This window comes from Peromyscus maniculatus, chromosome 8 (assembly GCF_049852395.1).
Source record: "Peromyscus maniculatus bairdii isolate BWxNUB_F1_BW_parent chromosome 8, HU_Pman_BW_mat_3.1, whole genome shotgun sequence".
In the NCBI taxonomy this organism is placed as follows: domain Eukaryota; kingdom Metazoa; phylum Chordata; class Mammalia; order Rodentia; family Cricetidae; genus Peromyscus; species Peromyscus maniculatus.
The window spans coordinates 66,877,816-66,892,354 of NC_134859.1; the positions used below are offsets into that span (position 1 = coordinate 66,877,816).

Consider the following 14,539-nt stretch of genomic DNA (forward strand, 5'->3'; position numbering starts at 1 on the left):
GCTGTGTTTTGCTGAGTGTAGGGCCAGGTACTGTGGATGACCCTTTGTGTGTTGTCTAGTGATCTATCAATGATCTTCCATGGGGGGCTCTTTTCATTTCACAGTGTGGACACTGAGACCCAGCAAGGACAGCTAACTTGCCAAGGCCATAGAGCTGTTTGTGAAACCAGTACTCCAGCTTAGGTCTGGCTGCTGCCTTGTGTTGTAGGAGTCAGGAATCACTGGGGTGAGGGGAGGGAGGAACAGTCTGCAGTAGAATTAATGTGGGTAGATGGATTCTGCAACTGTTAAATATTCTACCAACTTCAGGGGAGTGTATCAGTCAGGGAGCTCCAGGAAACTAGTACCAATAAGTGGTATCTATCTATCTATCTGTCTGTCTGTCATCTGTATATATACACCAATCATCTGTAGAATCTAGTATCTATCTGTCTATCTATCTATCTATCTATCTATCTATCTATCTACTATCTACCTATTTATTTACACATCTATTTAATCTGTCAATCTATAGAGAGGGAACGATTAATATGGCAAATGGAACTGGCTCACTCATTCATGGAGACAACAAGTCTCATAATGTACAGACTAAGTTCTTCAGCAGGAGACCCAGGAAAGCAGCTGGCTTAGTTCTACTTTGAGTCTGAAGTCCTGAGGATCCAGCGAGTCTGGATGTACAGCTTCCACCTGAAGACTGGCCACAGGGACCTGATAGGGTCGGATACTCAGTTTGAATCCAAAATGAGGAAAAAAGAGCCTATGTGTAAGTTTGCAAGGCAGAAAGGAGGCATTCTCTCTTCCTTGGGGACATCCAGGCTTTGGAGGCTAATGTGCCTTACCTAGTCTCCTGATTTGAATGCACATCTTATCCAAAACACCCTCCCAAGTAACACATTCCGAACATATATCAAGGCGACACATACAACCAAACATCACATGAGGTGGAAGGAATGACAGAGACATGTTAAAAGAACATGATGGCATGAGAATATTAGCACAGATGTCTCAGAGAAACACGTCCTGGTATGAGAATGGAACCCAAAGGCAGAAAGTGTCACAAGATGGAGGACAGGCAGATCCAGTGTGACGACAGCAATTGGTTTAGGACCCACAGATGAAAGTGTACATTTGTCAGTGTCCTCTAGTGGAACAGAACTGATAAAGCGAATACATTAGATTGGCTTACACAATAGTGGTCGGGTAGTCCAACAATGACTTTCTGTATGATGGAGAGGAATGAGAGCCTAGAAGCTGTCTGGTCCATGAGGCTGGATATCCCAGCAGTCCCGATCTGGCACTGGAGGTCTTCAGTCCAGGTGAAGGCCTATGAGGTTTTGGGTTCTGATGGTACTGATGGATGGAGGTGGTGTCACCAGCAACCGCAACAACAGGATAGCTGATTCCAGATCCAACAAATTGACAGTCGGGCTTGTCCATCACAAAGCATGTCTTGTCCAGTCTCAAGTCAGGAGGAGCCCTGCCCCTCACGATGGGAGGAGGAGATTTAGCTGGTAAGCAGCAGCAACAGTAGGTCACAGTCAACTGAAATGTACTTAGACAGCCTCAATATTATTAACATGCCCAGGGGCTGGAGGGATGACTCAGTTGGCAAGCATGAAGACCTGAGTTCAAATCCCCAGAACCCAAGTACAAGTTGGATGTGTAGCATTAGTGTCTGTAATTCCCTGAGCTGCTACTGTGAAGTTGGAGGTGGAGGCAGGAGAATACCTGAAGCTCAGGAGCTGGCTAGTGTGGTTTGGACACTGGGAAAAAAACAAAAAAACAAAAAACAAAAAACCAAGAGACGGTCTTAAACAAGGGGGAAATTGAGGACCGAAACCTGAGGTTGTTTGCTATAGATTGACAGATTAAACCTGAGTGCACCTCCACATGTGCACTGTGACATGTGTGCATCCACATTCACACACATGCACAGGACACATACATGCTCACTGTGTGGACGTGCACACACACACACACACACACACACACACACACACACACACACGATTATCAACCTATCCAGTGTGTTAGTGAAGAAATGGTTCAGGCCTCAGCAGCCAGCACGGTACCCGTGGATGACAATTTTAATGACTTTGCCCTGTAGGGTGTGGGTGGTGTGCATAAGTCACCGGGTGGGTACAGCAGCAGTCACAAGCAAGATGGCTGCAGTCCTGGCAAGCTGTGTGGCTGCGTGCTTCCAGCAGGGTAAGTGGCTTAGCCCCGCCTACCTCAGTGTCATGTGACTCTGACCACAGACCAAAACCACTGATGAAAAGAGCAGGCCGCAGCTCAGAGAGAAGAGGGCCGTTGTCTGTTCAAACTGGGACCGCCTGCAGCCAGTTTGGGGCCGGTTGGCTGCGGGTCTTTATCTTTGAGCTCCAGGCTCTCCCTGTGTGTGGTCAGGGAGGGGGTTCAAGTTTTTCCACGGTCCACAGGGCACACTCTGGGCCAGCTTTAGTATTCTTCTGACTGAGTTCCTTAAAATAAATCTTTTAAATCAATTGCATAATCTCTCTCTCTCTCTCTCTCTCTCTCTCTCTCTCTCTCTCTCTCTCTCTCTCTCCTTCCTTCCTTTCTTTTTTCTTTCTCTTCCTCTCTTCCTTTCTTTCTTCCTTTCCTCCCTTCCTTCTTTTTAAAACTCCCCTAGCAGTTTTTGTTCTTGACACTGGGGAAAAAGCTGTGAGAGACACCTTGGGCTTCTGCTGACCTGATGGGAATGAGGATGCAGGTGTTGTCAAGACTGGGCTAGATGGCCAAGTTGTGAGTCAGCACCAGAGCCTGTGCAAGAGCTTAGGGGACCCCTAGGCAACCCCAAGCAGTGGAGAGAGTGTGTCGAGCATCTGAGGTGCTTTGAAGAGGACTAGAAGCTAGCTGGGGAATAGACAGACAGGCCTTGACATGTAATACAATACCATACAAAGCATGTGTGGAACACTGTAAGAGCTGTGGTAGCAACAGTGGTCCTCAGCCCAGGGGACACTTTCAAATGACCCAAGAGCATCAACAGCTGGTGGCCTGGGCCTCACCCACAGGATGCCACTGGCCTGCAGATGGGGTCCAGGAGTCCATATCATGTATAAATCGAGGACAGACGGTATGGTGAGAAAAATGTGAACTTGGAGTAAGTTGCTGGAGGATCTCTGCTAGGCTGTGGTCAAGGCTGTGGGCTTGTACTGCTGAACCAGGAAAGAAGGGCAAATGGCCAACTAGAGACAGAGAGAGCCACCCAGCCCGTAGTCGGCCCATTTGAGCAGTTGTTGCTTCCCACCCCCGTTTAAAAGTGAGAGTCAATAGGGACATAACAAAACATACCATAAAATAAAATAAGTTGAAGCAATACTCAATAAAAAGAAGCGGCAGCATAGTAAAAGCAGACAGCCGATGCAGTAAAATCGAGAAAAACAAAACAAAACAAAACTCACGCTGACAGAATCACCACCAAGGGCCAGGCAATAAAACGACAGCTAAGATGGACTGATGCAGGCTGGTGGGCGTCTTCGTATTTTGCCCCACCCCGGCAGGGAGGGGAGATGATTATTTACGTTCTATGGGGGGAGGGAAACAAGGTGTGGGGAGATGACATATGTGGCTGTAGCTGACAGTGCTGTCGGGACAGGGTCAAGTCTCCACTTGGCTGACAAGGAAACGGGGGTCAGCTTACCAAGACTAGCCAGCTGGTCAGGGGAGGAGCAGGACACTGAACTCACCTTTCATTGCGCTAGGTTTTCAGGGTATTTTGAACAGCGTCTGTGTGTGTGTGTGTGTGTGTGTGTGTGTGTGTGTGTGTGTGTTCACATATGTGCCATAGCACACATGTGGAGGTCGAAGGGCAACTTCAGGGGTTTGCTTTCAGGGTCTCCTTGTTGATTTTTCACCATCTGCAACATGCTACCTGGCCTTGGAGCATCTGGAAATTCTCTGGTCCCACCTCCTACAGACCTGTAGGAGTGCTGGGATTATATAGATTCCTGTGCCACGTGTCTGGTTTTTATGTGAGTGCTGGGGATTTGAACTCAGATCCTCATGATTGTGGAAAAACATTTTAAACCACTGAACCACCTCCCCAGTTTTAGGTTTTATGGTTTTTGAACTTAAGTTCTGAGCTCTTTCTGCTGAATAAATGTTCAAGCCTGGATGCCTACTGGAATCATCTGGTGAGCGTGTAAAAAAATACTTGTCCGATGAGACAGTTGTGTGGACGGTCAACAGGTATCTGAAAAAGTGCTCATTGTCACTAGTTATCAGGGAAGTGCGATGTAAAATCACAACGGAACCTCAGACATGCCAGGTTTGTTGTACAACAAGCAAGCATTGATGATGTGGGAAAGTGAGAACACACAGTGGCATGCCTGGAGCTGTGTTAACAGAGATAAGTCAGTCCACATACAGGAGGTCCCTAGAGGAGTCAACTTCATAGAGCCCAGGAGTGGAACAGTGAGCACCAGGGCCAGAGGAGGGGCAGGCACATTGGGAGTTGCCAGTTAATGGGCACTAAGATGCAGTCAAGCAAGATGAACAGTTCCAGTGGTTGACCATACAAGTTTGTCCTGTACAGCCATACTGATAATTTATTGTGTGCTTAAAGTTTTAAGGGGAGAGATTTCCTGTTTTAAGTATTCTCATAGCCTTTTTGAAAACCTGACTTATGGACTGAGCAGGTTGTATTTATATATTGAGGAATATAATATAAACAATTCAATAAAAAGCCATGAATTTGAGAGAGGGCAAGAGGGGACACCTGGGAGGGGTTGGAAAGAAGAAAGGTAGGGAGGAAAATGGTGCAACTATATTTTAATTTCAAAAAATTAGTAAACTTAACTTGTCATAATTTAGCTACTGTGATAATTTTGAGATATATATCTATTTGTCTGTGTATCTATGCATCTGTCTGTTATCTATCATAGTTAAAAAAAACACAATGGTGGGGCAGAGGAGATGGCTCAATGGTTAAGAGCACTGGCTGCTCTTCCCAGAGGACCCGGATTCCATTCCCAGCACCCACACGGCACCTCACCACCCCCTGTAACTCCAGGAGACCCAGCACCTTCTTCTCGTCTTTGTGAGCACTCTCACATGTGTGCAAACATGCATGGAGGCAAAACACCCACACACATAAAATTTAAAAAAGAACAAACATGGGTGCGAGCGTTAGGACAAGTTCAGTGCTAACACGCTTGGTCTGGGCTGGGCCAGGAAGATGGGATAAACTTAGAACGCATAGACACACTTGGGACTCCACTGTGCTCTGCATGGTGATTGCTCCTATCTGCTGAGCTACCAACCCTGAGTCCTAAGCCCTTTATAAACACTTATTAAGCTTTCCTACTCCCATGCTAGGTAGGGATCATCACCTCCATTTGGGATTGAGGAAAGAGAGGGGGCTTAAGCTTTTTTCTCTGTGGGCTCATCTGGTGGTACTGTTACCCGTGTGGGAGCTCAGGACTGCAGCCCCGACAATAGATTCGGTGTTGGTTGCTGCCCCGCAGCCAGGTGCTCCCATGGGTGTCACGGGCTGTTCTGTTTCACTTCTCTCCTCCTCAGGCTTTAGGAACAAGAGTGTGACTTTGGCCCTGGGCCTACGTACACTGAGCAGTTGTCATCGAGATAGAGGAGGGAGATGATTTGTGGAACAATATTAAGGAAGAGTTTTTTTTTTTTTTTTTTTTTTTGGAAGGGAGTTCAGTGGGGGGATGGGCTGTCTGGAGGCAGTGGGCTCACACAGCCGCATCTGGGAAGCCACGTCTGTTGGGAGGGCAGAATCATCTCTTGAAGTACTGTGTGTGTGTGTGTGTGTGTGTGTGTGTGTGTGTGTGTGTGTGTGAAGCAGAGGCAGCCAGGAAGGGTTGTGATTGTATACCTCTAACCTGGACAGAGAAGGTAGCACAGTTGGTGTAGTGTTTAGCCACCATACCTGAGGTTCTGGGTTTCATCCCCAAACACGACATAAAACTGGCGTGATGACACATGCCTGTAGTCCCAGCACTTGGGAAGAGGGGCAAGAAGATCACAAATCCAAAATCATCCTTGGCTGGAGAGTGAATTTGAGGTCAGACTGAACTCCATGAGACCCTGTCTGAAAACAAAAACAAAAATGAAAACAAAAATCAAAACAGAGAAATAGATGCTTCTAAAATGCTCCTGGACCTTGAAATTGAAGGGCACAGATGATCTCGTCGAGGTTCAGTGAGGGAAGCATGTTCTAGAAGGTGAGCTCATAGAGCCAGGGAGTTCTAGGAGGCCCTGAGTCAGTCTGGAGCCTGCTTTCTCTATCCTTCTCTCAATGCCTGGTGCTGGGACACTGGCAGAATTGCAAGGGTGGTCCTGAGCTGAAGCAGGACTTAGAACTACAGCTGCTGCTGTCATTGTCACCACGGTTTCAGCTCTGGTAGGGAGGACTCTTGATCTGTGAGCCCTAATCCCTGAGTCCTGGTGGTGTTAGCTAGAGGGCCTTGGGAACAGGGAGGTGGTGATCGGAGATGGAGGGAGGGAGGGAGGGAAGGACGGGATCCTGTTCTAGGACAGAGGCTGGGCAGAGGCAGAGAGAGGATGAACACAAGCTTTTGCTGCCAGGTCTCTGGTCTGTGAGTTACCACCAGGTCCGACTCCTTACACTGTGGACCTGCTGGGAACTGCTCTGGATAAACGTATCTTGAAGTCGCTTTACTATGAAAAAACACTATAAGATCACAAACACTCACTGGGGAGCAGTGAACTTGGTTTCCTCATCTATACGTTGAGGATCTTAATCCCAGCTCTTTGAATGGTTAAGAGGATTACAGGAGATTAAGTCAGAAAATACCCATAAAACACCTGGCCCCACAGAGTTGAAGGACTCAGCAAAGGTAATAATTATCTCCCTCCCCGTACTGTGAGAAGGACTCATACTCTGTGACCATGACTTCAGTGTACTTGAGTTTAAGAAGTATCCATTGAACAGCCACTCCAGGCCAGCAGCTCAGCCTGCCTTTCAAGACGGGAAGATAAATAGGACCAGGCCATTGTTCTGTGGAAGCTCACCTTGGGGGCGGGGACTGACATATATTACAATCCAGTGTGGAGTTATTCTACTTGTCTGGGGAGATGGTCCCTGCCAGGAAAGCATCACTGGGCACTCATCTTGAATGTGACTCATCCCTGAAGCATCACTAGGAGCTATTTGTGCAGAGGCAAAGAGAGAGATAAAGTGTTGGATAGCAGGCATCACCAGAAGAGCCAACGATGTGGTATCACCAGAATGGAAGATGTGTGAGTGAGGGATGAGCCGGCTTTACAGGGTCATGGAGGGGCCTGTGGACCGCGGTTGGGAGCAGTAATGGCGGAGCTATTGAAGAGCCACTGTATGGCCAGGCTTTGCATTTCAATTCATTCTGGTGCACGTGATATGTGTAGGAGAGTTTGGAGGAGGCCCACCCTGAGCATAAGAACGCCACGAGGGAAGGCCTCCGAGTGATGGTTTAAACTTAAGGGAAGATTGTGTTCTTAGAGGGAAGGGTCAACAGGGCGCTGGCATTGCTTGGCTCTGGGTAAATGAAGGGCATCGGTGGGAGAAGTAAAGGACAACATCCATGTTTCTAGTGTACCGGGGGAATCAGGTGCTCTGTGATGGGGCCAGAAGACAGAACAAAGAAGGGCAGAATTTGGTGGGGACATTATTTCTTTGGTGAGTTTAGTTTGAGTTGACTATTGGGTATGGACAAGAGGTGTCCAGGGGTCAGCTCCTTCTCAGTTCTTGGACAATTTGCAATGGAAGGCCATGATCCTGTAGTTGATGTCACAGCAGCGGTGTCCTAGACCTTCCTGGTGTGGAAAAGAGGAGGATTCAAGATAGAAACAACTTAGCATTTAAGATGGGACCAGAAGTGGGTTACTCAGTGGAGGAGGAAAAAGAGCCCCTGTGGGAGGGGGAAGCCTGGAGGAAGGGAACATTATGGGACTTTGAAACTCTGATTTCAACAGGGAAGTGGTTGGCAGGTGAAATGTCCCTGAGGACTCCTGTAAGGTGAGCCTGCGGTGGTCTCCAGTGGGTGGTGGGGGGGGACTTTATGACTCCAGATTAGCAAACAAGGAGGAGAAAGGTATAGCAGTGCACACCTGTAATCCTGACAGCTCATGCGGTCCAGTCTGGAAGTGGAAAGTCATCCTGGGCAATTGGCAAGATCTTGTTCAAAATAAAATGGATGTGGGGACCAAGGGCCTGGTGATGTAGGACAGTGGTGAGGTACTTTCTTGGCATGTGAAAGACCGTGGGTCTGATCTCTAATACTAGGAAAGAGAAAAGAAAGAAAAACAAAGAGAAGACAAGATTAAGGAACAGGGAGACAGTGGTAAATTTTCTCTCAGAAATTTGCATGAGAAGAGCAGAAAAAGAGATTAGTACAGACAAGGATGAGAAATGAGCGGAGACATTTTAGAAGCTGGGGCCCTAAGCCTGAGTATCCACATGGAGTGAGGAGGAGCAGATAGAGATGAGTTCATGGATGCTGGGAGAGGCTTGCCGGACAGAGTATGGCTTTGAAGGGAAGAAGTGAGCTCAGGATAAAGAGGGATGTGGTGGATGCACTACTGAACCCTGGTTGGAAAGCTTGTCACATGGAAAGCCAGTGGCCCAGAGAGGAGTGTAAAGAAAAGCAACCTGGAAGGAGATAGGCCAACATCATCAGATGCCCTGTATGAGAATTCTGGGAGGCAGGGGATACTCATGAAGATCAGGTTTACATTCAGAAACCAGCATTTCTCCGGGAGCCTGAACCAGGCAGTCTGATGCTTTAATAATGATCTAGTGGTAGCCTCTTCTTATCTTTGAGAGCAAGTTGCTCTAGGCATGAAGATCATGTCCTGAGAATGAGAATAAACCCGTGTGCAAAGCTATGCTTGTAATCACTTCGTCATCCTCAACATTTAGTGTGGGAGGTTGGGAAAAATGAACACTCATGTTTTTAATTTTTCAATAAGCAGGGTGAGCACAAAGCAGCCAGTTCCCGTATGGCATTTTAAACACACACTTAGTTTAGGTTGATCCTCCCCCTTTTCCCCATATCCCTGTGTCCTCATGCCAGGCTACACCCTTTCACCGCTAGTATTCCATATTCCATTTTCTTTTTAAAAAGATTTATTAAACATTTTAAAGTGTGTGTGTGTGTGTGTGTGTGTGTGTGTGTGTGTATGTGTGTGTGTGTGTGTGTATGTGTGTGTGTGTACATACATGAGTTCTGGTGCCTGTGGAGGGCATCAGATGCTCTGGAACTGGGGTTACAGGTCATTGTTTCTTGATATGGATGCTGGGAACCAAATTCAGGCCCTCGGCAAGAGCATCGCATGCTCTTAACTGCTGTGCCATCTCTCCAGTCCCCCCACCCCCTCCACTTTACTATCACCCAAAGGACACCCATTTTGGAGATTGTGTAAGTATGTTTGGCCTTGGCGATGGTGGAGAGGAGGCTGTGGGCAGAGTTTGTGAGAGATAGGAGTAGCTGTGTTTGGTGGCATGGTCAGGGAGAGATTTGAGCAGAGGTGGGGAAGGATGAACTAAGGACAAGATGAGGAGGGGTGAGGTCAGGAAGCAGCAAAGACAGTGGCGTTGAAGGCCAGCAGGTGAGAGGACGTGAAGGAACCATGAGGCTAAGGGTCAGCAGTGGCCGATGTCCCATCGCATGGGAATCTGCCCACAGAGCCAAGTGACAAAGAGAGCCGAGCAAATGGGATGGGTGAGTTTTAGGGATGGTGATGATGGAGAGTTCAGTGCCTTCCACCTGAGAGGGCTCCATGCTGTGGCCTGAGGGACCCTGATTCAACTAAGGCTGACAGATAGAAGCCAGTGGCTAGGAGGGAGACCCCTAGAGTTGGGGCTTCAGGAACCTTGTCCAAGGCTTCAGGAGCATGCCTGATGTCCCATCAGGGATGGAGCCTGGTCTTCTGTCCACCCTTTCTCTTCTTTCACAGGGTGCACTCAGACCCCGTCCTTCTTTCCTTCTTCCAAGGGGCAGCTGTCTGGACCCTTGGCCAGGGTTGGTGAACTGTCTGCCATCTCACAGTTCAGCCCTCTGTATCTGCCACCGCATGGAAGCTAGGAGCCGGGCTCCCAGAAGACAGCTGTGCCCACCTGGAATCACTTGGCTAGCCCTGGCCTATCTGCTCAGCTGCTTGCTTGCCTCCAGCAAGGCCAAGGTCTTCAGTCGCTGTGAGCTGGCCAAAGTGCTGAATGACTTCGGTCTGGATGGCTACCGTGGATATAACCTAGCTGACTGTGAGCACCCTTCTCTCGTCTACCTCAACCCACTCCCCTGTCTTTCTTCCTCCTCATACAAGGGTCTTGGAGGTTTTTTGAGCTTAATCCTTCTTCATAAAACCAGAAGTCAATGAGACTACAGGTGGACAGCACCTGCTTCCTGAGTTAACCACATGCTAGACAGACAACAGGCAACCAGATTAGAACCAACCCTGTTGCTAGTCAGGAAGTCAAAGTAACCAGCAGCTTAGTAGGTTACACTTTATCTTGGCCACGAGGATCAAATATGCCTGCTGAAACTTAGATGGCAACCTGAACAAATCTGTAATACCAAGCATTGTACACAAGAGGCAGTTTCAGGAGACTACAGGTAAAGTACAGTCATACCTAGAATCATTTTGTCTCTAGTCCTAGCCTCCTTTGTAGAGCCTGCTTGTGTCTTCCTAATCTTGCCTCTAAATGTTTAGCTCTTGTAAATCCATTCAAGAAACGCAGTAAGCCTTTCTATATACTGAACAATGAGAAAGTGGCAAGATTGATGTCCTGAGTCAGGAAGGCTGAGATCAGTCCTGACCCTTGCTTTGAGGTAACTGTATGTAATTTCGGGGAAGTCACTTTGACCTCTGACCCTAGATTGATCCATCTGCAAAGTTAGATGGGAAGATACTTGTTGTTTCCTTGGGGTAGAGGGAGCCAGTCTCTAAAAAATTTATCTGTGAACACTTTGGTCCATGGTGGTCCAACCACCCGACCTCAAAGCCTGTGTCTGCCCTTCTGTAGGGGTCTGCCTTGCTTACTACACAAGTGGCTTCAATACAGCTGCTGTGGACCACGAAGCTGATGGAAGCACCAACAATGGCATCTTCCAGATCAGCAGCCGGAAGTGGTGCAAGAATCTCTCCCTGAATGGCCCCAACATTTGCCGACTCTACTGCAGTGGTGGGCTGGGCTAGCCTCTTTTTCATAGTTTAGTTCTCTTCCTCTGTCTTTGTCTTTGCATGGAGATCCCCCAGGGGATGGATAAAGGGCAAGTAGGGATGGGAGACCTTCTGTGAATTTAATTTGGGGTCCAGGCTGAGAGATGGTCTTAGAGCTACAGTCATGGAGGAAAGATTGTGTGTGTGTGTGTGTGTGTGTGTGTGTGTGTGTGAGAGAGAGAGAGAGAGAGAGAGAGAGAGAGAGAGAGAGAGACGGACAGACAGAGAGACACAGAGAGACACAGAAAGAGAGAGGGGAGAGAGAGAGAGAGAGAGAGAGAGAGAGAGAGAGAGAGAGAGAGAGAGAGAGAGAACCCTGTTCTCTGCTCCCTCACTGGGTTTCCCTCCTCCTACTCCAGATTTGTTGAACAATGATCTCAAGGATTCTGTCATCTGTGTCATGAAGATAGTTCAAGAGCCCCAGGGTATGGGCTACTGGTGAGTAACTCCCACTGAAATTGTGCAAGTTGTGGCCAGGACTGGAGGATAGCATCAGGGAACTGGCCTTCCATGAATATCCACTTTTTCCTAGGCAACATATTTTCTTGGCTTCATGAAGCAAACTTCACAACCAATGTTGGTAATTATGAGAATCCAGACAATTACAGATGACTGCAACCAGAGAGAATAACATTGGCAATCACATGACCACACAGCTCAACCCAAATTTTATGTAAATGCCCAAAGTATATAATAGATGGTAGATGAGGTTATTTGCTTGGATCATGGGTAGGGCTCTGGAACTTTCCAGTTTTACTCCTTACCTACTTTCAGAACTATGTCCTTTGAAATCTCCTCCCAATGGGGAGTTCGTCTGAGTGTTGCACTGGGTTCTGACCTAGATGGCTGGTTCATATAAGCACCTGGGTCAGTTGCTTCACAGTTACCCAATCTCTTTGGATGAGGCTTTTCCAAGGAGTCTCCAACCTCCACTCCACTCATGCTTACAGAGGAGGAACCAGCAGGGCAGGGAAGAATCTGGGAAAGGTGAACCTCTCCAGGGCTGAGGAACATCCAGACCATGGACAGATGTAGCAGCTGATAAGGTTGGGGAAGGAACTTTAGAAGACCTTGGAACAGAAGGAAGGAGAAAGTAATGATGGGATAGGATTGGGGCATCTGTTGGATGGTCTTGCAGGAGTCTAGGTGGCACATAGGGTCTGGAGAGGGACAGGTGTACCAGTGGTGGATACAAGAGAGATTAGATATAAGGGGTGGGAAGGGATTCAGGAGTAGATGAGGAATGGTCTAAGAGAAAGAGGAGGGGGTGAAAATGACTGAATCATGAGATATTCCAGGCATATTACTTGAAATGGACACTGCTTTGTGCTCTGAGAATAGTTGAAACCCTAAGAAGTGAGTTTGAGGTAAGGCCAGCTCTGTAGGACAGAGTGTGCTTATAACTCTGTGTTATAAAAGGGACAAAGTCAGGTCAGGTGCCAGTCCAAGAGCTTGCAGTCTTGGTGCCCATACTGTGGAGTGGAAGACCTGGTCCTAATAGGTGAAACCAAAGAGCATCTCTATTATACACTTGGAGTAAATTCTTGGCATGGATGACTCTTGAGGGTCTGAGGCTAATTGGAGGAAGTGGGTCTAGAAGGCTCAGTGCTGTCCATTCCTGTACACTCACATGCACTGGGGATGCAGGTATGCAAGGTCTAAGTAGGTGCTGTGCTTCAGAGAGAACTAAGACCTGTCTTTGTCCTTGAGTATCTTACAGTCTAGTGCAACAGACAATCAATCTCTCTTGGTCGACAGTTATTTAGAAGTCTTTCCGGTGTGCTATTGATCATTAGGCTCATTGACATCGACATCGTAAGGACACCAGTTTTCAGACCTTGGGATGCCTGAGAACTTTGGACCCCAGGACCATCTGTTCTTGCTTGTCTTCCTCAAGATGTCAGATGTGATAGCACTGGGGAGACAGTTAAGTCCATGAGAATTGCTTGTCATGAAAGAGTGAAAACCTGAGTTTGGTTCCCAGGACATATATGTAAAAGCTGGGCATTTGGCGTTTGTAATCCCAGTACTAGGGAGGTAGAGACAGACAGATTTCTGAGGTTTGCTGGCCAACCAGCCTAGCTTAAATTGGTAAGCTCCTGGTTCAGTGGGAGACCATGTTTTAAAAAACAAGATGGACACTTCCTGAGAAATGACCTAGCCTAACACACACACACACACACACACAGAGAGAGAGAGAGAGAGAGAGAGAGAGAGAGAGAGAGAGAGAGAGAGAGAGAGAGAGAGAGGAGAGGAGGGGGATGGTCCCAAAAGAATATAAGTCAACCATGGAAAGACTTAGATTGGCAACCAAGACATGATGAGTGCATGTCCAGCCATGTAACCTGGGTGCGTAAGTCTACATCACAGCTCGAGTTTTTAAATTAGGAAAATAGGGGAGATAATGTTGACCCAATCTACCTAATAGGCCAGTTGAGGACAGAAGGGAAGTAGTTACAAGTGGGTGAATGGTATGGTGGCATGTAAACTGTGTGAAGGTCTTTACACATAAAAGGTGGCCTCACTGTTCCCAGAAGCACTTGGGTATAGGAAATGAACTTTGTACCTAGGCTCCAGATTCCAGCTTCTAACCCTTTGATGAGGACTCAGGGGTAAGCTTGAGTACACTAGTTTGTATCTCCCATGGTAAAATAAGGCAGCTAGACATTGACTTTTAATGGCCATTCTCTTCCTTAGAAAACATCTCCCCTAGGTTAGCTCAGCTTTTTTGTTGCCTCCCATCCTCTTAGCCTCTTGCTTAGCCTCTTAGCAACTTTGCTTCTCTTTAGTTTAGAGCCCTGTACCTTTCCTGCTCTCTGAAGCTGATGTGGATTCTTTTTTGGGGGTGGGGGGAGACAGGGTTTCTCTGTGCAGCTGTGGCTGTCCTGGGACTCACTCTGTAGCCCAGACTGGCCTCAAACTCACAGAGATCCGCCTGCCTCTGCTTTCTGAGTGCTGGGATTAAAGGCGTACGCCACCACCACCTGGCTGCTAATGCAGATTCCTTTCTTCCTTGTTTTCTATCCCTAGGGAGGCCTGGAGGCATCACTGCCAGGGCAGGGACCTCACCGACTGGGTGGATGGCTGTGACTTCTAGGACCTTCTCTGGATGGACCAAGCCACACACAGCTGGCTGGGAAGTGTGGATTTGTTCCTGATGCAGGCTTGGGAAGACAAGCCAACTAATAAAGTCTAATTTTACATAAGCACATTTCCCAGCTTTCTGCAGGTCTGCAGGCACCTAGCTGGAGCCAGCGCCATCTCGTCTTCTTGTCTCATGTGCTCGCCTGGGCTTGGCTTCAGGTGGACTCCAAAAACCTATCATGGAAGGCTT

General features: G+C 47.8%; 1 protein-coding gene and 1 long non-coding RNA gene across 5 annotated transcripts; one reads left to right on the forward strand and one right to left on the reverse strand.

Annotated features, from left to right (window-relative positions):
* Positions 1–405: 405 nt before the first annotated feature.
* Positions 406–6,181, reverse strand: LOC121831385 (uncharacterized). 3 transcript variants are annotated; one of them, XR_006074771.2, is made up of 3 exons: positions 5,915–6,181; positions 1,187–1,508; positions 406–708 (listed from the first exon to the last, which is right to left on the reverse strand). It is a non-coding gene; the product is annotated as an uncharacterized LOC121831385 (long non-coding RNA). The 3 variants fall into 3 exon arrangements; XR_013041785.1 differs by lacking the exon at positions 406–708 and having other exon boundaries at positions 943–1,477; XR_006074770.2 differs by lacking the exon at positions 406–708 and having other exon boundaries at positions 943–1,508.
* Positions 6,182–6,251: 70 nt separating this feature from the next.
* On the forward strand, positions 6,252–14,411 carry Spaca3 (sperm acrosome associated 3). 2 transcript variants are annotated; one of them, XM_006990056.4, is made up of 5 exons: positions 6,252–6,388; positions 9,981–10,246; positions 11,009–11,167; positions 11,565–11,643; positions 14,236–14,411. In XM_006990056.4, the coding sequence occupies exons 2-5, from the start codon at positions 10,060–10,062 to the stop codon at positions 14,300–14,302; spliced, it is 492 nt and encodes a 163-aa protein (XP_006990118.1). In that variant the 5' UTR covers positions 6,252–6,388; positions 9,981–10,059; the 3' UTR covers positions 14,303–14,411. The 2 variants fall into 2 exon arrangements, with proteins under 2 accessions (XP_006990118.1, XP_042138423.1); XM_042282489.2 differs by having other exon boundaries at positions 6,259–6,388; positions 9,943–10,246.
* The last annotated feature ends 128 nt before the right edge of the window (positions 14,412–14,539 follow it).

Coding starts and splice junctions, on each gene's coding strand:
- Spaca3 (XM_006990056.4), top strand. CDS start 10,060: ATGGAAGCTAGGAGCCGGGCTCCCAGAAGACAGCTGTGCCCACCTGGA. Junction 10,247..11,008: donor TGGATATAACCTAGCTGACT/GTGAGCACCCTT, acceptor GCCCTTCTGTAG/GGGTCTGCCTTGCTTACTAC. Junction 11,168..11,564: donor TTGCCGACTCTACTGCAGTG/GTGGGCTGGGCT, acceptor CTCCTACTCCAG/ATTTGTTGAACAATGATCTC.